This window comes from Diachasma alloeum, unplaced genomic scaffold (genome assembly GCF_001412515.2).
Source record: "Diachasma alloeum isolate Michigan unplaced genomic scaffold, Dall2.0 Dall_scaffold_00185, whole genome shotgun sequence".
In the NCBI taxonomy this organism is placed as follows: domain Eukaryota; kingdom Metazoa; phylum Arthropoda; class Insecta; order Hymenoptera; family Braconidae; genus Diachasma; species Diachasma alloeum.
The window spans coordinates 1,163,454-1,191,173 of NW_021680351.1; the positions used below are offsets into that span (position 1 = coordinate 1,163,454).

Here is a 27,720-nt window from a genome sequence, read left to right on the forward strand (position 1 = left end):
CGCTGAGATCGACAAAGACCCAGTGAAAACAATGGTGAGTCGGTTTTGTTTACTGTTTAGGGTAAATCCTACGCTCGTGGAGCTAAGGGGACACATCATTAGTCCAATATTTCCATTGGAATAAGTGTGAAGATGCGATGTTTTAACTTAGATAAGGGAGAGTGGGGTAAAATGGCCCCCTTTGACTTTTTTTTATGATAGGGGCGGGTGGGGTAAAACGGACACTGGACATTTCTAAAATTATTCATAACTCAGAAACAAATTGATCAATTGAGCTCAGTTTAGGCTCGTCACAAAGGGGAGAAATTGGTCTTTGTATTGAAAAAAAAAATGATTGAATTTTATCAACATTTCAACCCCTCATTAACATTTTTAAAAAAGTAAAAAATGTCCGTTTTACCACAATTTCCCCTACTCTTGTGGTTGCAAAATGAGCGTAGGATCAATGCCATTTCCATTTTAGTGGTTATAACAGAGTGAAAGTGATAAGAACAAGTGTGTGAAGTGAACTTTGACCAATTCTGAAGAGCATTCAGGACATCTAGAGCTCTCCAACATCTCAGCTTTGCAGGGAGGCGCGGGGTGAGTGGCAAAAATTCATTGCATGAATATTGTCGAGGCGAATAACAGAATGCGACCGATAATCACTGATTTATAAAATTTGTCATTTATTGATGAAATCATGGTGACGTGGGAAAAATTCTCACCTTATCCTTTGCACTTATGCAAACATATACGCACACACATATCCATACACACATTTGTCATGAATATATGTCATATTTCATTAATAGGACTTATGATTCTTCAAAATCAATTATATGTATAGTTTTATACAGTATACAGATTAGAACGAGCACTTATTTGTTTTTTTTATCTCCTTCAATTTATCTCTCTCAATCAAAAATTTACAGTGGTCGCGTGCACACGAGGTGGTTAACAATTACGTCTCTTCAATATCAATTTAATTCAATTTCTTTTGTCAATAATAATTAATTGTCAGTGGACAACTGATATGCGCATCATTAAGTTGATATTTCAGGCCTAGTTTAGAGTTTCAATGAGTTTTTCTTCGTGATAATGAACATGGTAATGCTTCTGTATTATTCTTAGATTTTCTACTTTAATTATCTCGATGATGGGTGATTCTAGGGGGAATCACGGTCTTGATATNAAAATGTCCGTTTTACCACAATTTCCCCTACTCTTGTGGTTGCAAAATGAGCGTAGGATCAATGCCATTTCCATTTTAGTGGTTATAACAGAGTGAAAGTGATAAGAACAAGTGTGTGAAGTGAACTTTGACCAATTCTGAAGAGCATTCAGGACATCTAGAGCTCTCCAACATCTCAGCTTTGCAGGGAGGCGCGGGGTGAGTGGCAAAAATTCATTGCATGAATATTGTCGAGGCGAATAACAGAATGCGACCGATAATCACTGATTTATAAAATTTGTCATTTATTGATGAAATCATGGTGACGTGGGAAAAATTCTCACCTTATCCTTTGCACTTATGCAAACATATACGCACACACATATCCATACACACATTTGTCATGAATATATGTCATATTTCATTAATAGGACTTATGATTCTTCAAAATCAATTATATGTATAGTTTTATACAGTATACAGATTAGAACGAGCACTTATTTGTTTTTTTTATCTCCTTCAATTTATCTCTCTCAATCAAAAATTTACAGTGGTCGCGTGCACACGAGGTGGTTAACAATTACGTCTCTTCAATATCAATTTAATTCAATTTCTTTTGTCAATAATAATTAATTGTCAGTGGACAACTGATATGCGCATCATTAAGTTGATATTTCAGGCCTAGTTTAGAGTTTCAATGAGTTTTTCTTCGTGATAATGAACATGGTAATGCTTCTGTATTATTCTTAGATTTTCTACTTTAATTATCTCGATGATGGGTGATTCTAGGGGGAATCACGGTCTTGATATTTACCCCTAAAACCACTCGTATCGGAGATCAATTCTGTATTTTATTCTAGACTATGGGAACGTGCAAAAAATTTATAAATATGCGGTAAACTCCAGTGGAGATTGATATACGTTTGTTTTTTTTTCGTTTTTAAAATCTACACCGGTTCAATTATTGCAGCTAAATTTGCTCGCAGGACGGGAGTACAGACATAGATAGGATAGACTCTTCTAATAGACTTTGCAGACCAACATAATAGAAATAGATTTACATATAAAATTCGGTAATATTTCATCTCTAATAATTCCATATTTCTTGTCTGATATATTTCATTCTCAATATATTTTTCTTCATTATTCTTTTCCATAATTTTGTCTGTCATTTTCACTGTGGCATTTCGCTCGTTATTTATGTCAATCGTTTCAATTATTCTGCCAGCCTCTCTATCAAAATTCACTGTCATTGCAAATTCATCGAGTGATTAATCCTTCGGAAATTGGTGAAGCATTTTGTCATAATTTTTTTTTCGCGTAAAAATTCGCCACTAGAAATTTTTCTATAAGTATCACACGAGATTCCTTACAGCCGATTTCCTGGGTGTAGTCTTAGGTAACACATTTGTTTGTTTGATTATTTTCAATCTTCTCAGTGATCAGCTTCAATTAAAATTTCAGAAATGAAAAAAGCAAACGTGTAGTACATGTTACGAAATTTTTTTTTGACATTTTCTTGCAGAGTCACTCATCAACGAGATAAACCCAGAAATTCTCTGAATGAAACAATTTAATCTCTAATGGATTTTTCATTACTTTCTTTTCTCCCACTTGCTTTGTATGTGATACTTATTCTCGTTGGGAAATGTTGAGAACTGACAGTGGAAAATTTCACAAGCTCTCTCTCTATCTCCACATAATAGCACGAATGGGATACAAAATCTAGACAGAGATGAGGTACATCAAGCGTTTTCCCTACATACAGTGATACTACAATGCCTACTCGGTGCACAAAGCCAGTAGCCCATGTTTTTTTTCTCTCTTACCAACAAACAAATAGTCTTTTGTGTCGTCATCCTTTCACTGTTACCTAGATATTTCAATAGCACTAGATTTAACTCATAACTTACGGCTAACATTATTCATAATAACAATTTATTCGTCACGCGGTTCTTTCGCCTTTTTCATTTGTCTCCTAGGATTTATTATCAACTTACTCGTCATTTATTCATCTGCAGGGAAAAATAATGACTCAGACCCCGAAAAATTGACTACTTGTTATATTTTTTTCCCGGTTGACAGGTCTAATTTGTTGGGAAGTGGTCAGAGGAGATCAGTTTTCTGAGAAAATTTTTTGATAATTATTTTCCGAAATATTTGATCTTGATGACGCCTCGTTCAGAAGGTTCATATAATCTCTCGAACTCTTTTCCCAGCCTCATCTCCTCTCCCACAACCTCATTAATTCCTTCCTCACATTTTAATCAAAATTAATAATTCATTTACTTACTCACTAGTCATTTTCCTCGTTTCGCATATAAATTTTACACTTTTTAGTTCGTTTATTACACTTTTTTTCCACTAACGATGATGTGTATAGTTATTGACACTGGGGTACATCCCCCCAAATTTGTATTATCATTATAATTAAGAAATAAAACGCTCGAAATGTGAAAATCGAAATGAAATATATTCGTTCAAGTGGAAAAAATGAAAATAAAATTCATTGAAATAATGTCTACAAGACCCTGTAGGTAATCACGTGACACTCCAGTCGTAATGAGAAGATGAAAACTCGCAAGTCTAATAAAAATTCTCTAACGATTATCTGGATTCATTATTGAAGTGCCAACCAGCCAAATTTTACTTCAAAATTAATAATATATAATAATTCTCGCGAGAAATTTCTCAAAATTTCCTTATAAAATCAATGATTACCGAAATAATTGTGAAATTAGAGAGAAGAGGACTGAAAATGTGGATAATTTATAATTATTTCAGACGTCTTCCGAATTAAAAAAAATATTTTTAAAGTCTCAAGAAGATATTCAGGAAAAATCGAAACTAAAATTGAGTTTAGTTGACTCTTTACCACTTCAGTAGTGAATTAATCTTCGAAAATGCTTCAATTCTTCAATTAATTACTCTCTACACTGTGTCCTATTCTTTTGGTATTCCTCCCATCAACATTACCATTATCATTATCATCATGTAGTGTATAAAAGCCAAGCGATAATCGGTGCAATGTAGAAATTACAGTGGGCCCATGAAGAACTAACGTTTCCTTTGGATTCAGCGACAGTGCAAAAAACATGTGGTGTGATATTTCGTCACTCTGAGGTTTATCATTATTCAGCATTATTCAAATATTACTTCTGTGTTTTATTTATTTTAATTCTCTGTTGTTCATCAACAAAAACTGAAGCTAAACATGATCAATTTGTGGTAATTATTCTCTAGTTCGTCTAGACCAAGGGCCATTGTTTTATTGAATATAAACTTCTGATTAGTTTCAAGAATTCAACGTTTTGATTGAGTGGTGAAGTGGTGGAAACGGCTTTTGACGGAATTGAAGGGATTATTGTAGATGACAAAACGAAGGCAGAAATTAGAGTACGCTGAGATGAAGGAGTTTGGGAATGAGTCAGTGTTCGATGAGGAGTAGCAGTAGCGAAGTGGTAAAACGGTTCAAGTCAATTTTGACTATTGGCCAGTTTTCAATGAGTATCTGGGAATCTAAGCCAGATAGCAAAATTTTTGTTTCAACCTTTTTTGCAGCTCTCAATTCGCTCTACAAAAGAAGTTATTACAGAAATTTTGCTATCTGCCTTAGATTCGGAGATATTTCCCAAAAACTCAACTGGGAAATGAGTTGACTTGAACAGTTTTAACAGTTCTGTATTGAATTACGCTCATTATCGATGTCCAAAGTCTAGGTGACTTTTATCCCTGTGATTTTTTTTTTCTAGTTATGTTTTCAATGAAATCCAGCTATATTTTTTACCAATCCTGGGTTTAGAGAAAAATGTCAAGAGACATTTTTGATAAACTTCCTTGTAACTTCAGAGATACTTGGAGAATAATAATGATGATAGATAATCACGTGTAAAGTGATTGTTTAATTATTATTTGTTGAACCATCTCGGTAACTGGTGGGTCCAGAGTCGAATGTCAATAAACCCCTTTTAACTTTAAAATTTTTTAAATAAACCTCCTAGTCTTCAAGTTATTTGCAAAAATAACTTGGACGTGCGACGGCCAGAAGCCAGTGAATCAGATCAGAAACTCGGAGTAGAGACTACCATTTGACATGAAATTCATTTTTCCACCACTTCACCAAATTCTCTTCTCACTACTAAACAAACAAATCCACAACAAAAACAATGATAATTCAGCCTCACGAACATGTCGGAAATTACATAAATATTTACATAGTATTAAAGCCTTTTCTCTGTATTTTTACTGGACGTTTTATCCACATGGTTAAGGCGATTTTTCGAATTAATCGAAAAATCCGATTGACAAGGAATACGTGGTGAAAATTCTGGGATTAAATCAAATGAGAAAGGGTAACCAGACGGAATAGAGATACATCACTACCCCCTTATTCATACTCCGATAGTCAGTGAACGTATGAATGCAGGCGTACGATTGAATGAAAAGGAGGTTGGGGGGGGGGGGAAGAGAGGATCGAAAAAGGGGATATTAATCTGTATTCAGCAGATTCCACAAATTTCCATATCGTAATTCTGTGCTTCGTGATTCTCTCGAACTAGAGCACTGCAGCATGAGACTCAGGGAATACACGTGTGAGTATTTGTCGCTTGTTCGGGAGAGGATAGGGTTACCGAGAAGTCGGAATCGAGGACTAGATCACTGATGCAACCGATTATACCTCTCTCATAGCGACCGTCTGTTGTTCTTGTTACGTCTGGTGCACCTCCTGAAAAAGACAATTGTTCTTGATTCCGTTTTTTTTTTTTTTTTTTTTTTTTTTTTTTTTTTTTTTTTTTTTTTTTTTTTTTTTTTTTTTTTTTTTTTTTTTTTTTTTTTTTTTTTTTTTTTTTTTTTTTTTTTTTTTTTTTTTTTTTTTTTTTTTTTTTTTTTTTTTTTTTTTTTTTTTTTTTTTTTTTTTTTTTTTTTTTTTTTTTTTTTTTTTTTTTTTTTTTTTTTTTTTTTTTTTTTTTTTTTTTTTTTTTTTTTTTTTTTTTTTTTTTTTTTTTTTTTTTTTTTTTTTTTTTTTTTTTTTTTTTTTTTTTTTTTTTTTTTCAAGACGATTAATTGTTATTTGTCCCTGCCCTTCACCTGTATTCAACTCTCAACTGTTCCGGAGCTTACGCGTAGACCACAAGGGTTGAAAGGTTCAAATAAAACAATTGATTGTTATTTGACCCTTCTGACTCTTATGATAACCTTCGTAAACCCTTTTGGAGCTTGATTTTCCCTCCAAATCTCATAGAATCATAAAATCAAAACCGCTCACCTATAAAAAGTCCCGTATCTGTATTTAACTCTCTCAACTGTCCCGGGGATGAGGCAGAAACACTAATACCACTGTCCACCACCAGAGATGCCCACTGCTCATTCCTGAAACGTCAATGAATCACCAGTAAATTACCGAATGGAGAGAGAATCAATGGAGACACTAATAAAGGTAACAAGATTGTCAACTTGTATTACCTGACAACTCTGATGCGATGCCACAGGTCGTCATCCAATCTCGTGAGATTATATCTGAGAATTGCCTCGCCAGATCCAAGATTGTACGCCAGCGTGAGATATCCCTGATTCAAGCCAACCGCAAGAAAATCATCGTTCTGCTCCTTTTGCTCCTGTGGATCTGATTGCCTCCCACTCCACAATAGCAAACCGTCGCTAGTGCTCGTTCTGAATCTCATGTTTATATCAACGCGATAACTTATGATTCTGAAAATTAAATATTTGCACTTATCAATTGGTGACGACTATTTTTTATCATGAAATTCGGAATTCTTGATCACTATCAGGATTGAAAAATTTCTAGTGGCAAATTCTTACGCGAAAAAAAAATCATGACAAAATGCTTCACGAATTTCCGAGGGATTAATCACTCGATGAATTTACAATGACGCAGTGAATTTTGATAGAGAGGCTGACAGAATAATTGATACGATTGACATAAATAACGAGCGAAATGCCACAGTGAAAATGACAGACAAAATTATGGAAAAGAAGAATGAAGAAAAATATATTGAGAATGAAATATATCAGACAAGAAATATGGAATTATTAGAGATGAAATATTACCGAATTTTATATGTAAATCTATTTCTATTATGTTGGTCTGCAAAGTCTATTAGAAGAGTCTATCCTATCTATGTCTGTACTCCCGTCCTGCGAGCAAATTTAGCTGCAATAATTGAACCGGTGTAGATTTTAAAAACGAAAAAAAAATAAACGTATATCAATCTCCACTGGAGTTTACCGCATATTTATAAATTTTTTGCACGTTCCCATAGTCTAGAATAAAATACAGAATTGATCTCCGATACGAGTGGTTTTAGGGGTAAATATCAAGACCGTGATTCCCCCTAGAATCACCCATCATCGAGATAATTAAAGTAGAAAATCTAAGAATAATACAGAAGCATTACCATGTTCATTATCACGAAGAGAAACTCATTGAAACTCTAAACTAGGCCTGAAATATCAACTTAATGATGCACACGAGAAATTGAATTAAATGGATATTGAAGAGACGTGTCAACCACATCGTGCACGTGACCGCTGTAAATTTTCGATTGAAACAAACTGAAGGGGAAAGACTGACACTTGACACCCTCTACATATTCCTCGAACCACCAAAAATAATCGGACCCAATTTCCGTTGGCCCAGGCAAAACAGAGTCATCCACACAGCCATAAATAAAAAAATTGGATCGTCATCCAAGTTTCCATTACCTTTTCATAGTATCCGCATCGTTGTAGTGAAGATAACTATCAATTCCCGTAAAACTAGGTACACTCCTCTCCAGTCTCTCTAATCTTGTAGCAGCAGATGTGCTGGGATTGAACAGTACAGTTTGCTGCTGAATCGTCATCCCTTCCGTTGCTGGACAAGGATGAGGCAGTCCTGTCCCGCATCTACAAGTAAATCGCTCCCTGTATGGACGACACTCGGCGTCACCGCATGGTCTCGCTTCACACGCGTGACCACAATTTCCAACATTCACTCCACCGAGTGCCTCTGCCAAGATCCCAATCTGTTACAGATGAAAAAGAAAATGATGAAAAAAAAAAAAAAAAAGGAATTAAAGTGCAACTGGGAGATTAATGAAATCTCGCAAAACCCAGTGTACAGGGAAAAGTTCATTCTGCCCCTGCAGCTGTGCTTGAAAAACATTTAATAAACGCGTTTGAGTGGAGAAAAGGTGTTGGGGGTTCATTCAAATTCTGGGGTGCTGTAAACTCAATTGTAGAGTTGAGTTGAGAGCGGACAGTTAATTTATACTTTACTTGGAGCATTGTTTCGGGAACAATTTTCATTCGAGGGGATTTCAAACGAATTTTCTACATTCCTTCGTGGAGCTGGTAGGTTTAGGGATGGTATTACTCGGGGTATTTATCTGCTGCTATTCGGGGGTGGAGGGAGGGATACGTGACACCGAAAGGGCGAGGGATCAGATCAGAAGGATTCAATAGAGACGATAGGTTTAGGATTGAGTTGATGGATGTGGTGTTGAACGGCGAAGATGATTCTTCTTTGGAGGAATTTTTTGCGGGGAACATTCATTAGCTTGCTGTGAAAGCTTGAACCCCATGAGCGTTGAATAGAGATTTTTGTGATCTTGGGGCCACTTTGGCCCCAGGTGAAAAAAATTATTTTATTTCGACATTTCTCGCGCCTCCGAGGGTTTCATTGGCATCAGAATCGTTAGTAGATACAGAATCAACCTTCATTTGGCAAAAAAATTCGATTTTGGCGAAAGTCGACATTTTCCCCAAAAAAATCCAAGATGACACCTTTGGTCCCAGGTGAAAAAAAAATTTTTTTTTTACTTTTCCCACATATTATTGAGAGTTCTGGATAGCCCGTCATTTGAAAAGTCGGAATCGACTTTCACTCGGCGCAAAAAATCGATATGGGGAAAGGCGACTTTCCCCCCGAAAAAATCCAAGATATGAAACGTGGCCCCAGGTGAAAATTTTATTTTTTATTTTTTACTTTTCCCACATACTATTGAGAGTTCTGGATAGCCCGTCACTTGAATAGTCGGAATCGACTTTCACTCGGCGCAAAAAATCGATATGGCGAAAGTCGACTTTCCCCCCGAAAAAATCCAAGATATGACACTTTGGCCCCAGGTTAAGAAAAAAATTTTTCTTCGATGAAATCAGCGATGAAACGATGAAATCAAGCCTGTCCCAGGCCTGAGTCACTGAGCCCAGCCAAACCTAGGCTCGTACAGGCTTGTTTCCATTGTCAGCCTCCATAATTCCTACCTGGCTAAAATATGTGAAAATGTTGACATACCTCGCGACCATTAAAAACGACCGTTTGAATGCACCCAACGAAGCTGGCAACAGTCTTCAATTTGGGTGTAAAAATGTCAGTAGACGGAGATCCCCCGAGGTAGAGATTCAGCGGCAATGAGAGTTGGGTAAATGCCCCAGGGGCGAGAATCTCTTGTGCTGGCTCCTTCTCCACGACCAACGACGCCATTCGCCCTGTCCTCGAGACACTCACCTCAAGCCATTCGCCCAGTCTCACCGGCTTCTCACTCCTGAAATTTTTACAATTCTCGATCTTATCATTTTTTCCATTCTACCAGACTTTATGCAACTCTAATGCAATCGTCGGGGATTTTTTCGCGATTTTTATGAATCGAGTTGTAGGAATTTTCATATGAAAGGTGAGAATTCAATTTTCTGCAAGAAATGTCTCAGAATTTCCTCCACATCCTCTAGTGCTCAAGATTTTCTCCCAAAAAATGTCCCTTTTTGTCGAAAATTTTCATGTCCTTGCAACTCTAATGTATTTTATCCATCTAATTGCAGAAATTTCCAGAATAGGGAAACTACATGTCTCGGAATTTCACCTAAACCCTATTCTCAAGATTTTCTCAGAAAAAATGTTCTTTTTATTCGATAATTCAGATCTCCTAATGCAATCGTCAGGGATTCATTCGCAATTTTTATAAATCAAGTTGCAGAAATTTTCATATGAAAGGAGTTTAGAGATATTTTTCGTTGAGAATTCAATTTCCGCAAGAAATGTCTCAGAATTTCCTCCACACCCTCTAGTGCTCAAGATTTTCTCCCAAAAAATGTCCCTTTTTGTCGAAAATTTTCATGTCCTTGCAACTCTAATGTATTTTATGCATCTAATTGCAGAAATTTCCAGAAGAGGAAAACTAAATGTCTTGGAATTTCACCTAAACCCTATTCTCAAGATTTTCTCAGAAAAAAATGTTCTTTTTATTCGATAACTCAGATATCCTCGACTAAATTAACACTACTTCCACTCCCATTTCTACTCTCCCCTCGAAATTTCCCTTTTGTTCCCTAAAATTGCGTTGTTGACCCTATTTGTATTATAATTAGTCCCCTCCGTAATTTGAAGTAAAATGCTCCAGCCCCTATTCGTGCAAAGTAGCTCAAAAGACTCAATCCTCGCTCCAACGTGAAAACTCAGTGTGGCCCGAGCGGTGGAGTAGAAAAACACTTGTGCCACCTTTTTTTCTCTTTTTTTCATCACCAACGATTAACGCCCTTGGGCTGGCAAATGACAGTGCACCACTGAAAAAGCCACAGTTGCTCTTTATCTATGAATATACGTGTCTATACTCTAGCTTCTCTCGACAAAAAAAAAACGTCTGCATGTATGGTAATGAACCCGACATTTACAGTCACCTCAGGGTGAGGATGACGACGAATAAAAGCGCCCGATGGATCGTGCGTCATTTCGTCAATTATTGTCGCTCTGGGGTTTTCATGTCGTTAGGGGTGAATTCTGGAGTGGTGGGGGTTATTCCGAAATTACTGGGGGAATTTATTCACGAAAATCTTGGAATTATTCTCTAGTGGAGAATAATTCAAGAAATTTTCCATGTCAGGGTATTTTTTCATTCTTTTTTTGTTAATTAATTGGAAAATTGATCAATTGACAAATCGATTGCAGCGAAAGTTGATATTTCATGGACAGTTCAGCATTAATTCTGTAGAAAACGATATTGCATTGTATTTAGGGGGAAAAATGATGGAATTTCAATTTTTACTGAAAATTGAATAGAATTTCCAATTTTTGGCGAATTCTGTGGCGTTTACATTCGATTATTTTAACGTTCAAGAATATATTTACATGAATTTTTCTGATTTCTACCAATCTTCAGGGAATAATTGAAATAAAATTGATATTTTCCATTGATTTTTTCCAAAAGCGCTAGATCGTGCGTCATTTCGTCAATTATTGTCGCTCTGAGAATAATTCATGAAACTTTCCATGTCAAAGCGTTTTTTCCATCTTTTTTTGTTAATTGATTGGAAAATTGATCAAATTGACTAATCGTTTGCAGTAAAAATTGGTATTTCATGGACAGGTCAGCAGTAATTCTGTAGAAAACAATATTGCATTGTATTTAGGGGGAAAAATGATGGAATTTCAATTTTTGGCGAATTCTGTGGCGTTTACATTCGATTATTTTAACGTTCAAGAATATATTTACCTGAATTTTCTGATTTCTATCAATCTTCAGGGAATAATGAAAATAAAATTTACATTTTCCATTGATTTTTTCTCAAGAGCGCATTTTTTCCCAAAAGAAAATATGATAGCAATCTTGTAACTTAAAGGCAAAATATTTATTGATAAACTTTCGTCTATAAGAGATAGTTTCATCGTGAAAAGGCCGAAGTAAGACTTGTTTGCGAACTTGTTGGTTTCCCCTCTAAATGCAAAATCTGTCATCCTCTTGATTGAAAATTATTGGCGTGTGATGTAGGAATTATCGAAACAGATTGACGACTATTTCCATTTGAACTTTAATCGACCTACCGTACAGTTGCCGGTCCATTTCCCAAATCAAAGGTGAATTGAATGTGCCCGTTGGCCAGGTATAATGCAATGAAATCACCGGTAGCATCACTGCGATGTCCATTATACAAAATTACTCCATCTGATGAAGTGGGTTTCAGAGTCACTGAGAACTCCAGCCACGACAGCGAAGTATCACCCAAGCCGGGATATTTCAGATAGGATGAGCCGTTGAAGGATGGTACCTAATGAAAGTACTCGTGTTCCATTATATTCGAAAAATAGAATGATGAAATACACTTCAAGAGGGCCCTCTGTTTTCCGCATCAACCCCATGGCTTAATGGAGAAAATGGAAATTCTCTCTGCGAGAAAACATGTCTCCAAGTTGATGAAAAAAATCCACATTAATTAATTAATTCAGTGGAGTGGATAGTTCCAGAGAGAAACATCAATCAAAATGATTTAAACCTGAATTTTGCTCAATCTGCCATCACTAGCTGAATTATCACGGCAATGAGGGGTTTTACGACAAAATATCATAATAACATTTTTGTAGGAAATTTAATTCTCTACAAAAAAGGCCTTATAAAATTTTTTCGTAAAGTCAACAGTTTCTGAGATACTCCCAAAAAACTCCCATCAAATTTTCAGAACCATCCGCTTCACCACTGAATTAATTAATTAATCAACCCCTCACCATAGGAAATTTTTTTATTCCCTCTTATTCACTTCTATTCCTCTGTGTTCTTTCGAGGGAAAACATTCGGTTTCATTTGGTATTCCAGGTGTGCTGAAAGGGACTTCATTGGCACTGGCAAGCACATGACTATTTTATAAATCAAATGTAATTTTACTGAGTCAACGGAAAAACAAACGGAGTACCATTGAATTTTTTTTTTTCTTTCTTCACTGGGGATACGTGTTTCTCATTAAAATGTCAATGAGCCACTCTCTTTCCGTCTCGTTCTAACCATGACCCCTTCCCGAGTGGAATAATAATGAAATGAAGAATACAAATAGCTACAAAGCTTATTTAAGCTCATTTGATGGACTTTATTTATGGGCCCTCGTAATTACGAATTATGCTCACCTGAAGATCTACGCGAGTCTCGCATAAATCACCGGTGTAACCGAGAGGACAGAGGCACACAGCTGTATCTCCTCCTGTAGTCAAACACTTTCCCCCATGGGAGCATGGTACTTTGCTGCATCTATCAGCGGTGCACTCCTCTGTGAACAATTCGATGGAGGTGTGAGTAGATATGGCTGAGAAGTCAGGATTGACAACAAATATAGTTAAACTGTCCAACTGTTTTAGAAGTATGAATGGTTTTAGAAATATTAAATCACGAGGACGGAAGTCACGTAGTCTTTGGGCATCGATAATGAGCACAATTGCTCTCAATCTTCACTCTAGCGCTCCACATCGAACACTGACTCATCCTCCATACACTTCGTCATCCGCAATGATCTATTTTATTCCGTCACTCAGATCACACACATCACCGGAAACCTTCAGCTCGCATAAACATTTTTTCGCAAACTGTCACTCGCTCATATCGAACAGATTGCGACAGCTCGTACTCACAAGACTCGGAACAACCAATTGGGCGCTAATAATTCTCAAACTGTTGTATATTCGACATTCACAAGACTCAAACTAATAGTTTTATTGCTCACACGGCTCAAAGTTCTATATTTCCCACTCATAGAGCCAAACTGTCATACCTTCGATATTCACAGGACTCAAACTAATATTTTTATTGCTCACACGGCTCAAAGTTCTATATTTCCCACTCATAGAGCCAAACTGTCATATCTTCGATATTCACAGGACTCAAACTAATATTTTTATTGCTCACACGACTCAAAGTTCTATATTTCCCACTCATAGAGCTCAAACTGTCATATCTTCGATACTCACGGGACTCAAACTAATATTTTTATTGCTCACACGCCTCAAAGTTCTATATTTCCCACTCATAGAGCCAAACTTTCATATCTTCGATATTCACAGGACTCAAACTAATATTTTTATTGCTCACACGGCTCAAAGTTCTATATTTCCCACTCATAGAGCTCAAACTGCCATATCTTCGATACTCACAGGACTCAAACTTTCACATTTGTCGCTCGCAAATCTAAAACATCTACATTCGACGCTCATAAGCCTCTCACATAAATCAATACACTCGAAGAAGAAAAAATAATCGTCTCTGTCGTTCAATATTGCATCCATTAACTCGTACAATTAACTAATTGTTCTGATTTCGCTCCAAACACGACTGCTATTGCACCTCAACCCCATGAACTCAATCCCCAATCAATCGTCTCCACTTATTCTATCTTTAATTCCCTAATTCAATAATTTCATTAGAAAAAAAACAGTGCACAGAAATAATTCAGACCGGTTGTTTGAATTTTCTCCGGGAATTGTTGGATTATCTCGGCAAGCAGAAAAGTCAGACGAAAATGTCACTGGCTATTTTTTCTTTTCTAAAGAATTCAATTTCCTCCGAGAAAGCATCGGTGTTATTTTCTCTCAAACTGCCTAGCTCCAGCGAAATTCGCAAAGTAATCAACACACAACATTATTCCCCCCAGCTTTCCATCATCATTTCGTGACAGAAATCATCTGAAAGACGTCTCACATGACCTTTTGTGTCACCATCTCTCACCCTCACTCCTGATTTCCGTCGCGTTTCAACCACTCTCTAATTATTTTTTCGTTTGACTTGAATCTCTCTCCCTTTCTCCCCCCCCCCCCCGCCCTCTTTCTCTCTTTTCTTCCTCGAGGGGCTTTTTCCCCGTGTCATTGGTTTGGCATTCCGGTGAAAGAAAACTTCTAGGGCAGGAGCGAACCACCATGGCAGGGGCAAGAGCTTGGGGCTCGTATCGATCCACCCACCAGTGGAGGGCACTAAACTCTCACGACTTGGCTCTCGTATTTTTTTTTCATTCTCTTCCATTTTATTTTGCTTTCACCGAATGTTTGATTCCTTTGATTGTGAGGAATGAAACTTGAACGAAAATTAGCCCCTTGAATTATTCATGCAGTCCGTTTGGTCTCTTACATTATCCATAATTAATTATAAATTCCAATGACGATGACGGTTTTTTGGATGTCTGGTCAATTTGTTTTTCCATCCGATGATTGATCGTTTATGCATGGAGGGGAGAAAATTTGTGAATTGTAGAAACCGTGGATTTTAAGGATATTCTAGTGCTTTGGCTATTTTCTCTACAGTGAAATTATTTTTTACTTTTGTAGTCGAACATCAGAGCTTTCATCATTTTACAATGATTTTGTTATTTAAATTTTGCAGCTCGGAATTGGAATCTCGATATTGAACCATTAGAAAACATTCATGGTTATGGTTGAGAAATTTAATTTTTGTGAAACATATCGAAATACGCGGTAGCGTATCGATTAAATTTCCTTCAGTTGCAAATTACATTGAATTTTCAGTGAAATCTGAAATTTCGTGATTTTTTCTCCCTAAATCGCATTCAGCGTCACTGCCCTGAAAATTCAAGAATATATTTACCAGAATTTTCTGGTTTTCTACTCATTTTCAGGTGAAAATAGAACTGAAATTTACCATTTTCTCTGATTTTTCCACGAAATTCCTTGAAATTTCAGTGGTAATTAAATTAAATAAAAATTTCGGAAAAATTTACCGAAAATTTCAGACAAAATTTTTGACAGTGTATCAGGCTGGTTAATTTCCCTCAAGTAAATCTATTCCAATCCAGAGAACAACTAACCCTTCATCATTTTTTGAATAATTACAAGATGAAAAAAAGTTATCTGAATTTTTCTCTACACACGGAGAGAAATGTTCCGTAAAAATTACAGAACTCAAAATTCGCTCACCGATTACGGAGTCGACTCAGAAAATTAAGTGATGCCATCGCAATTTTCCACAGTAGATTCCGATAAAAATTACGGAACGCTCTGGAAAAATATGACAATTCCGTAAAATTTCCTACAACCACATTTCTGGAATTACGGAAAAGATACGTAATTTTTATTGAATATTTCTCTCTGTGCACTCTGCTTGGCGTCCCGTCAAATTTCCCCCAATGTTCTCTCCCACTTCTCATCAAATAAAACACTCACCAACGTCGAATCCGTTGATGGTGTCGCCCTGGGGCGTGAGTGCCAGACGATAATGATGATCATTCGCCTCGAGATGACGTACGCATCCTCGAAATCCAACTCTGACCGGAAGTCTCTCCAGACCAGTGGTATTACCGGGACCGCCGACGAACAATGGCTCTTGAAACGTTATCCTCGAGAATAATCCCTGCAAAAATAAAGAGAAGGAAAAACCATGGAATCTGAGAATTAGCTGAATGAGAAGAGGACTGGCTATAACGAGTCAGTCCATTGAATAATCTCGGCATACAAAAACCATCGGCAATGCAAAATGAAGTGATGCAGGGGCTCAATACGCCTCTACGATAACATGGAAAAATGCCTCATTAAAATTTAATTAAATTCCTGGTAACCAGACATAAATAAACGAGTTCAAATGGATGGATGAAAATTGAAACATCGGGAATCTGCGCTGCTTCAGCGCGAGGGGGCGGGGGAGGAGGGAAATTACATGAAATGAGAGGGAGAAGTGTGCGAGGGCGTGCGGAAAATATGATGGAAGTATGGAAATATCGAAAGGGGAAACTATTTCGACATTTGCGTCTCCGAATAGAAGCTGTGTATTCAAATTTGAGTTTTAGATTTTTTCGTTACGCTAGCGCTATTGATGCCCCTTTTCCTCTCAGATTCGATACTCCTTTTTCCAATTAATTGTTTATAATCATTCTCATTGCAAATAATCATATGTACCCACCAGCTGTTAAATTTTCATATTACAGTAAATTATTTGTGCATTTTCTAATGAATTAATTCAATCATAGCTTGAAATATTTGCTTCAATGCAACTCTGTCGGAGTTGGAAAATCACACGACAGCTGTATTTTTATAAAATTTTCCTAAAAGTGAATTTCAAATTCATTCATTCCTCAAATTCATTGAATTATGCATGAACAAAATTTTTCTCGCACTAGTCTATCGAAGTTCTGGAATTATTTCATAGCGTCATTTTATCACTTGATTTATACGAGAATTTAAAGAAGAAATATAATTGAACAAAAGAGTACAAAACGGCAAATGATATGCAACAGGAGAAAATGACGTTAAAATGACTATTTGTAATCATATTGTGAATTTATGAGCAAAAATAGCTGTTATATGAAGACAAAAACACTTTCCCACTTATCAACTCTTGCTTCACCTGTAAAACCACTGCTATAAAAAAAAAATTTGGCCTCCTCTTATGGTCAATTGTTTTACGTTTCACCCCTTCGTTTTATCCCTCAAAAGAAACAAACTACATATTTTTGTCTACAAAAACAAACTGGGTTGACGTATTTTTAGAACTCAAGCCCCGATATATCGAATTTTAATTTTCCGTCAAGGCTCAACTCCATTTTCACCTCAAGAACCATTGAAATTTCTCATCAGGAGATATTTCAAGCTCTAATTCAGCAATAATTACAAACAGAAATGGGAGCCACCAATTTCGAGTGTCGCGGTGTGTCTCTGACCGGAGTTGAGTGTTGTCCATGTAATTTTCATCGTAGAACATGTATTTTTACGGCTGACGATAGCCCTCGATTGGATTCACACAAATAACAACTGAAAAGATTGATTATCGTATTCGATTCAGTGTGGGGTGTGGCAACACACAGGGCGCGGTTCAGTGTTATACCTTGCGTTCGAAGGGGGTGGTTTCGGTGGTCATTTATCTCTATATGTCCATGGTATGAAATGACAAACTAGGGTTTGTGCCAAACAACATACCAATACGCTTGGGATACATATGTACAATCGATTGTGTACGTAATCAAATTGCTAATATCTTTTCTCAATTCGATGGTTGTAATTTGGTATTAGTATTTAATCTCCCGTCGGTATGTTGCATTTATGAGCGTATAATGTTGATGAAGACTTGGGAATTGACGTGGTGCCAGTGTAATTTGCGTACCTGTTTTCGGAGAATAGTCCGAGTGAATGAAGGAAAGCCAAAAAGGCTATGTTGTGAAAGTTTGAGAACTGTGAGTGGAAAACATGAGGGCTTGAGGCTTATGAGTATCGGGAGTATGATTGTTCTGATACTATCAATGTCAAAGACAGAACTTTGAGCTGCGTGAGTAATTGAAAATGTGAGTTTGAGTCCTGCTGCTGTAATTTTGAGTCTTATGAGCATTTGGTGTCATAACTTGAACCTTATAAGCGTGAAATATAGGAGCTTGAGCGGTGTGAGCGGTGGAATATGAGCAATGTAATTGTGAACGACGGAAACGGCTTTTTTCTACTTGAGGGGATTTGGTTTTATGAGAAATTCATTGATTTACTGAGGATATCTGAAGGCTACGAGGCTTAAATATAAGAGTTTGAGTCCTATGAGTATCGAGAGTACGACAGCTTGAGCCTTATGAGCGCCGAATACCGAACTTTGAGCCGCGTGAGCATTTAAAATATGAGTTTGAGTCTTGTGAAATCAGTTATTGTGTGTCTTGTGAGCATTAGGTATCGAAATTGAGGAGAGAAGTTCGAGAGTAATTATGCTCATTATCGATATACAAAGTCTGTGTACTTTTGTCCCTTTGACGTTGTATTTTTCTACTTATATTTCCGAAAAGTTTCAATTATATTTGTCATCGTGTATCCAATTTACAAACTGGAGGGCCTTTTGACGTATCGTCAATTCAGGTAGTACATTTCACCAAATTCAGTAAAGATTTCCACTCCATCAAAGACTTGTCAAGAAGAGAATAAAAAAAAATACCTTAGACCTCCCCTGCACACGTTTCCCAGAATTGAGGGTAATCCAGGCGTCCCAGCGGTGCCTGTAGACATTGAGCGTGTTCCACTCGTTCAACTTGACGGTCTCAGTGCTCCTTACAACACCGACACCACTCCCACAATCGAATCTGCGGGGACGATCAATAATTCAATATTGAATAGGTTACACTTTTTCAAATGGCATGTGATTGAATCAACAGACATTGATGAAATTCACCTGAATTCGATGAAGCCGTGGTGAAGAATCACAGCCATGAAGTCACCTTGGAGATCATCACGCTCACCGGTTAACAAAAGAATTCCATTCCATGCTTCAGGACGAAATTCTAAGTCTAATTGGATATGTTTGTAAGCTGCTTTCAATGCTGGAAATGCCAGCCAACTTGATCCCGTGAAGCGGGGCGACTTAACTTGAATCTCTGAAACAATAATGATGGAGTGAGTTTTTTTTAGTTTTGGTTGAGTAAAAGGATTGGATTACGTGAGGAGATCCTGTTACATTTAATTCGATTCAAATGAACATTTCCATTCTTGATAATAAAAAGTGGGAATGCTTGCATTCATTTCGGGAATCAATTGTGAAAAATGGACTGAATCAATGAAAAGAGAAAAATAAAATGGCGCGAGATTCGCGATGCGCAAACGGCAATGAAGCTGATTTGAAATAATAAATAGAGCCGGCAGGTTTATGATTGAATATAGATAATTAAAGAGCGATATGAATGAGAAGATTATAATTAAATCCGAGTGATTTTTTTGAGAAAAACGCCGATCATGGATGTTCGGGATCTGCGAGCGCGAAATGTAAGGGCTTCAGTCCCATGTGTATTGAGGATATGAGAGTTTGGACCTTGTGAGCGCAATATATCTAACTTTGAGCGGTGAGAGTATTGAAAATATGAGTTTGAGCCTTTTAAATAATGAACAGACAAAAGTTCGAGCGTCAAGTTTTCAACTCTGAGCCTTGTGATCATTACAAAGATTATGGAGTATGAGCGTAGGTTTGAATCTTCACATTTAAAAATTTATGGAGTTATATATCCAATTAAATTTGACCAGATTCGTAATCTCTCATGGCTTTCGACAATGATTCTACATTTTCAACAAAAGATGCTTTTTGTCATTTCCTCCTGCACCCGCCCGTTACAACCCCCTGATTACCTAGAAATAAAATAATATATAATTCATCCTCTAATACTTAGAATTGATATAATTCTCATAAAAACTAAATACACTACCATAGGATTGACCCAAGAGCTAACGGGGATGTAAATCCACTACCTGGAGATTACATGATAAAATAAGAAACTTTATAAAGACCATTTTCATGCTCCTCTAGCCCAGCAACTATAAAATCCATATGACATTTTACGACGTTTCTCCAAGAGGGTGGGTTTTGATGACGATAATCCTAAATGCACCTGTGGCACAGTAGCGAGCATACTAGTGGAATGCAATCGATAAGCTCGGCAGCAGTCTGCCGGTGGTGGTCATGTGGAAAATTCTATTGTCAGACATTCGAGTATAGGATCACTACTCTCTCTCCACTTTCTTTATTGATTTATCGACGTTAAATTGCAACGAACTGTGACTTAGGCGGTTATTCCGAGTTGAAACTCGCTAATGAGTTGGTTTCGATAAAAATGTTGGCCCAAACTTCATCCTGAAGTTTATTGGAAACATACATAAAATATAAAATAGCAAATCGTAGGGATGAAACTGAGTTTGGGGCTTGCTAATGAGCATAATTATTAATATTAATCTTCCTTTGAGCTCCCCTCATCGAACACTGATCCATTCCCAACCTCTCATATCGCGCCTCCATTCAAAAGTTCTATTTCTAAGCTGTCATCTTTATTTCCATTCTCTGAGCTGATTTTTCTGATCTTCGCCATGGCAGCCTCTCACATATGACCCCGTTCTCTCTATTTTTGGAAAACACATGCACAGGCTAGACTGATGCTACATTCATAATCTCTGAATGGTTTGTGTCTGCATACTCGATTACTCTTACTGCTCAAGTTTCTATATTGAACGCTCATAAATTTCAGAATGCCATACCTCACGTTCACAAGGCTCGGAATGATCAATTTTACGCTCACAATTCTCCAACTTTTCACCCTTCTATTACCCCAAGTACGTTTCCAAATACGTTTCTTCTAAAAGTTCTATATTTGGCGCTCACAAGACCGAAACTGTTATATTTTCGATACTCATAGAACTCAAACTCCTATATTTGATGATCACAAGAATGTAAATAATCAATTTGAGTCTCATAATTCTTGAACTGTGGTATATTTGACATTCCCAGGACTCAAGCTCATGCTCACACAGCTCAAAGGCCTGTATTCAGCGCTCATAAGGTTCTAATTTTCCCAGCAAATCAATGAATTCGTCGAAAGGATGAAAAACACAGTTCCCTTCAACCCATTAGTTATTTACCGAATAATATAAACAGAATTGTTGACACGTACTACTCTTCCACTATCGATTTATTGAGGTTAAATGGCAACGAGTTGTTGGCCTGGAGAGCTAACTCCCCCAGAATATTCAATTTTTTTCCGTACTCAGTGAGCTCAATATTTTTTCACCTCGTTGTTAGCGAAGAAGTTTAAAGTCATAAACTCCAGAGACCAGACGCACCCGCACCTTGACTCGGTCCCGTTAATTGCTTCGTCAATACTTTTACAACGCTGATGGGGTGGGTTCAGTCACGCAATTTCCATGCGAGAGAAATTTCATGATATTACATAATATGGGTAAATGAATTATTTCAGGGTAACGGGGGTTGCAAGTGCACAAATTCTGAATTACGCATTGAGACTTGGATTTAATAATGTAGTTTTAGAGACGTTTTATGGCAAATGGCGATCGTTGGTTTACACAGAAGTCTTATTAAAGTTTTATTAAGTCTTGAAATGGTTTTCATACGATGAAAATAGTTGATAAAATGGGTTTTCCATTAGAAATGTTTTCGTTATTTTATGAAAACCATTTTATCATTCATCATTTTCCATTTTTCTATCTATAAAACACAAAATATGATGACAGAGACTAAACCAGAGAGACGAATGGAGTGATCACTAATTATTTCGATAATTAACAATAAATAATTAAGATGATTCCACTAGTAAAACATGCAATTAATTAATCAATTATTTGTTGATGTATAATTGATGATTGATTAAAAATTAATAATGAATAAAATGTCGTCACTAGAACTGAAAAATTTCTTATTAACTAGCTAATTACCACCATAATCCATCATTCTACGAAAAATATCACCGTACCGTCTGTCTCACCAATTAAATTCCCCACAAAAAGGGTCTCTTGACATTTTCCCCCTAAACTCACTCATTACCAAGATAATGAGATAATCAATAAAGGGAGTAGAGTGAACTCAAACAATTTCACGAGTGAAATAATAGGTCGGGAGCAATGTGTAATCGTAAAAAAAAGTCTAGTATTGATTTTACCATTTTGGCAACGATCGCCGACTCTGCCCAGTGGGCATTGGCACCGCTGTCTGAAGGCAATTCTCCGGCGTCCAACACTTCCGGTATATCCACTGCCCATTTCGTCCTCCGTTTCGTCAAGGTCATGCAATTGCTCGATGTAACAATTTCCCACTGGTCCACAATCGAGAGAACAGACTGGCTCGGTTATTGACACACTCTCAGTTGTTACTGGCACCTTCTGCTTCAAGTTTGAACCCTGAAATGTAATAACCTGGAGTCAATAAGTCGGCTTTCATTAATCCGTCAATATTGCTGTGAAGTATTGCAATTGAATGGATGAAAAAAAAAAATGAATGAAATTGGGAGCATTGAGAGACAGCATTCAGTGCGAAATAGATTGGTGGAAGGGGATTATTTTGACGAGGTCTTGAAAACCGTGGGGTTTAGAGAATAATTGCGATGGGATATATTTTTTGGGGAGAATTGATTTTTTAAGAGAAATATTCTTTGAAGTTTTAGGGAGTGGTTTGGGAAATAAATAGAGATGATGGGTTTGAGATTGAGTTGTAATGAATGGCGCCGAATATAAATGGTTGGAATCTGTGAGAGTTGACTGTAAAAGTTTGAGTCCAGTTTGAGCCTTGTGAGCATTATATGTAGAACTTTGAGCCGTACGAGCCTTGAATACATAAGTCTGAGGCTTGTGAATGCTGAATATACAAGTTTGGGAATTATGAGCGTGAAATTGGTCATTCTGAGGCTTGTGAGCATCAGGTAGTGCAATTTGAGCCTTATGAGCAGCAAATGCAGAACTTCGAGCCGTATGAGCATTGAAAATGTGAGTTTGAGCTTTGTAAATGTCGAAGGCACAATAGTTTGAAAATTATGAGCATGAAATTGATCAGTCCAAGCGTTGTGGGCACCAGATATCACAATTTGGGCTTTGTGAGCACAATTGAAGGAGTTTGAGTAACATGAGCACTCGAACATAAAGAATTAGAAAAATTTAGAGATTATGAATATGACAATAGTACATTTTCAGCGTGTATTTTCAAAAAAAAGAATGAGTGAATGATATAACAAAAAACACTGCAATACGTGAGTGAGCCTACAAATATAATCCTACAAATATGACGCCACATTACCGTCTGTTTGCCCCTACAAAATAAACTCTCGCGAAGTAGAATGCAAATTACAAACTTTTTGCCATCAACATAACTTTAAATCCCACCTACCCCCCCCCCCCTCCTTTTTTTTTCTCTCCGAAAAAAATGGAGATTAATGGCCGGCGCGTTTATTTGTCAGAGATACAGAGTATTCAGCTTAATAAGTGACACGAAAAAATCCTGGAGTAATTAGTGATTACACAAGGTGCTCAATTACCTCAGAGGTTGGATGTCCAGTCGGTATTTCATTGGACTCATCGTCTCGTCTCGTTCCATTCGATCTACTACCACCGACCTGGGGATTTATGTGAATCTTCTGGGGACGATGTACATCACCATTTTCACTGGTATCTGGATAATTTTTCATACTCAATCGGTTAACGTCATCCTCAGTCGACCCATGAATATCACCTGTTGACGGCAATGTTGAATTCAACTCTGTGGAAGTAAAAATATAAATATGCGGGACATCGGGCGATGCGATATGATATAAATAAATGATGGAATTTGAGGTGAATTTGGTGGACAATTGGGGGGGTGTTTGATTATATTTCGGGTGAATATGTGGGTGACGCTCTGGTCAGCCTCCGGATGCCTCATCTGTCATTCAGAGGAGCCTCTGGAACTTGATGCGAGGGCACTGATATGTTTGATTGTCGGTGGGGGAGATTAGCAAGGTAGAAGGTCGGTTAATTAGGGTTTATTTGATGGGACGAATTGAGATGTTGGGGAGTGTTTGTTTGTGCACGGGTAGGAGTGGGTTTAGGAGGAATTTTTTCAGACCGAGTGAATTTCCTACAAAAATGTCTTGACGTTGGACATATTTAACTTTGATTCATTGATTAACTGCTTGACGTCAAATTCTTTGTTTCATTATAATCCCAAACATTTTATAGTTGTGAATGTAAAATGACAATGAAGTACTTGAATTTTTTTATGATGATGATCCTTTGGAGATTGTAATGAATTGAGCCTTGTGAGCGCTGGATATAAATGTTTGGGATCTGCAAGAGACAAATATAAGAGTTTAAATTCTATGAGTATTGAGAATATGATGTTTTTGGCAGTATGAATGCAAAATAAGCGACTCTGAGCATTGGAGTTATAACTTTGAGCTTTGTAAACGTCGAATATACAACAGTTTGAGGATTGTGAGCATCAAATTAGGCATTTCGAGTCTTATGAGCACGAGCTACTACACCCTAGGCTCTCTGAATACAGATGTTTGGGATTCTCCAGCGTCAAATGTAGAAGTTTGAACCTTATGAGTGTTGAAAATCCGACAATTCGAGCCTTATGAGCGCCGAATTTAGAACTTTGAGCCGTATGAGCATTGAAAATGTGAGTTTGAGTCTTGTGAATGTTGAATATACAGCGCGTTGAGGATTATCAGCATCTGATTGGTCACTGAATCAACTCAGAACTATCTCATTATCAATAATGATCGTTACAATCAATCAATTCATTAATTAAAATTCCTCGTTTAATTCTCCCACTTCTTGATGATTGAAAAATGTCCATTAAAAATGTATAAAATTATTCCTTACCGGGATAATCCTACAGTGAAAATCCTAAACGCTTTATGCATATGAAATTGAAATGATAGTGAAGCACTCGTCAGTTTCCGGCTGACTCATCAGTCATTCAGAGACTCCACTGACACTTGATGCACTAGTATTGACACGCTCAATTGTTCATGAGCGTTATTAATGCGGGTATGGTCATCGTATATTAGATGAGATGAGGGTAAATGGGGTAGAACGAATGGCAATGCCGAGGGTGAATGGAATATGTTGGTTATCAGTTGGTGCTGTAAGACTCACCTGAACAACTGTAGCCATTCTTGTGCAGGATGTAACCGTCTCTGCAGTCGCACTCGTACATGCCGTCGTGTAACTCGTAGCACAGTTGTTCGCAGGGTGAATTATGACCGCATCTTCCTGTGATAAACCAACGTGTTTAGGTAATTAGGGGCTTGTTGGTATTATGGAGATTTGATGGAGGGGCTTTAGGGGGTGTTTATTTATGCTGGTTAATTGGCGAAATAGGGGCGTTTATCCAATGGATTGTGTAAGCGTGGATTAGGAGAATTTTTGGGAGTGAGTTTCGAGGAACTTTATTGTTTTTTAAATCCCGGGGGAAAATGGGAAAGATAAGGTAAAATTAGTCATCTACATGAGATTACACTGTTGGAAAAAAAAGAAAGTTCAGAAAATGGAATTGGAATTAATAGTTCTCTTTGATTTTTCCGCGAAATTATGAATTTTTAATGACGAAATTCCTTGAAATTTCAGTGGTAATTAAATTCGATAAAAAATTTTAACAGTCTACATAGTTTCTGCGATTTTGAAGTCCAAAAAATTTCGTGGAATCATTTTTGGTTAGATTTAAATAATTAATTAGCAAATAATTTCTTATTTAATTCAAACGGTTATTGTTGCCTTCATCAACAACATATGAGGATGGAAAAATTCAATAACTTGTGAGAATGCAATAAATTGAGTCATTTAAAAAATTTTCCGGAAATCCATTGGCACTAACTTTTGGGTAATATTGTCTCAGGATATACTTTAAAGTTTTTATGGATTCAGAGGATCGAAGGGAACAGGGGAGAACCCTGTGTTCGAGTATTTTTTCTGTTTTGTTTATTGTTGGAGATGTCACTTCATCATACTCACCGAGACAATTAAACGGGCTTGAATGGAATAACAGGTGAAAAAAAAATGGATAGTCGAGCGGAATGTTTTGTTTCAATTAGGGGAACAAGTTTTTTCAAGTGGGAATTCATGACTCGAGTGATTTGTTTCAGGTTTCGAGGGTTTGAAATGTTTCAGGATGAGATAATGATCTGTCATTCAGCTAGAATGGGGAGAAATGGGACAAACAGGATCAGACGGATCATCCGAATTCCCTACACAGAGCAAAAAATTTCGTAATATGTAGACCATGTTTACTTGAGAGAAGTAAATTATGTTGAATAAATTCTCGGATGAATTCGCCGAATTCACTGTCGTTCCGGGTTATATCATGAATATATTACATATCGAAACATTGGTAGATAGAATTTTTTCAACAGCTGCAGAATGGCATAAACATTGATTGGATGAATTTTTATTCAGTTTTGCGGTCATTTGTAATTCCTCGGATGCTAGTGAGGTACATTTTTCTTTAGCGCTTTCATTTGAATCTCATCAAATTCGAACTTCTAGCATTATAGCCATTCTCCATTCTCTATGAACAACATGGTACACCGTAAAAAAGCCCATTTTCCAGGGATATACCTTAAATGTCAGTAAACACGGAAAATTACCTTGAAATGCAGCTTCAAAGGTTGTCCGCTCATCGATTGAGTTCTGGGAGACCACCAGGTCCATCAATCCCAATAGAATGATCACATAGTACTGTCCCGCCATCGTTCAACACGCACAAACACTCACGTTAATTATTCTTTTTGTACGCATGCGTTTCACTCCACGAATTATCTGCGACAAACAGCAATTATTGTCACTGTTTACCCCCGTTGCTTTCTGGAATTTCCCAACATTTCTATTACATCTCTGATGCAGGGATTCGGGGGCGATATTTATGAGCATTAAAAATTCATTTTCGAGGGGGGAAGAATTATTCAGGAAACGTAGACTCCAGCATGTGAAACGTTTTGCGGATTAATTATTTATGGCAACAATGATCATAAATCGTGGATTCAGTAGTGGTGGCATTGGACTAATTAAAAATTATGAGTGCAGGGTTTTTGGGGTGTCTTGGGAGTGCTTTTGGTGGGATATTTGGGAGATATTTCAAGTAGAATTTCTTGGATTATGAAAAATACTCCAGTCGTCTTTACAATTGACCCTAAAGAGGATTTGGCCGTTCATTATTATTTTGAGGACACACTGAGAGGAAAAATTAGCTCTGTCGAAAAACTGTGTTCCATGTAAGAATATTTAATGGAGTGGAACAGATTTACTTGAGGGAAATTGACAAACTTGATGAAAGGAAATTTAATATCTTTCACAAAAATTAAATTTTTGTCGTGATCATTAGAAATTTCGGTATTATAAAAATCCAAATCGACTTCTGGTGATAAAATTTTGGTACTCGAATTGGAGACTTCAAAATTGAAGGTCGCAAGGGTTGAGAGGGTCATGAAGGTTCGCATAAGGGTGACAACGGTCAGATTGAGGGTCACGAGGGTCACCAAGGTCAAAACAAGTCACAAGGGTTATAATGAGTTTCAGATTAAGGATCCAAATAAGGGTCAGATTAAGGGTC

General features: G+C 37.0%; 2 protein-coding genes across 2 annotated transcripts in view; one reads left to right on the plus strand and one right to left on the minus strand.

The window, feature by feature from the left end:
• The first annotated feature begins 1,258 nt into the window (after positions 1 to 1,258).
• Positions 1,259 to 27,720, plus strand: part of LOC107048097 (RNA polymerase II-associated protein 3) — a 96,660-nt gene continuing 70,198 nt past the window's right edge. Inside the window, exon 1 of the mRNA XM_015271076.2 lies at positions 1,259 to 1,372. The gene's annotated coding sequence lies outside the window, so the exon portion shown is untranslated. The remainder of the gene's footprint in view (positions 1,373 to 27,720) is intronic.
• LOC107048092 (pikachurin) lies at positions 5,646 to 26,948 on the minus strand. Its single transcript, XM_015271071.1, has 14 exons — positions 26,759 to 26,948; positions 25,272 to 25,388; positions 23,666 to 23,886; positions 22,301 to 22,538; positions 19,042 to 19,243; positions 18,808 to 18,952; positions 16,074 to 16,260; positions 13,041 to 13,180; positions 11,970 to 12,193; positions 9,450 to 9,699; positions 7,877 to 8,178; positions 6,617 to 6,862; positions 6,420 to 6,523; positions 5,646 to 5,879 (listed from the first exon to the last, which is right to left on the minus strand). Exons 1-14 carry the CDS (start codon positions 26,859 to 26,861, stop codon positions 5,731 to 5,733), a joined length of 2,628 nt encoding a protein of 875 aa, XP_015126557.1. The 5' UTR covers positions 26,862 to 26,948; the 3' UTR covers positions 5,646 to 5,730.

What these genes read in the sequence shown, in the direction of transcription:
- LOC107048092 (XM_015271071.1), bottom strand. Translation starts at nt 26,861, where the DNA reads ATGGCGGGACAGTACTATGTGATCATTCTATTGGGATTGATGGACCTG. An exon ending in GTGTGCAGGGGAGGTCTAAG is followed by an intron (nt 16,261 to 18,807) that starts GTATTTTTTTTT and finishes TTATTTTTGCAG; the next exon opens with GGATTATTCTCGAGGATAAC. An exon ending in TCGTTTTTAATGGTCGCGAG is followed by an intron (nt 8,179 to 9,449) that starts GTATGTCAACAT and finishes CATCTGTAACAG; the next exon opens with ATTGGGATCTTGGCAGAGGC.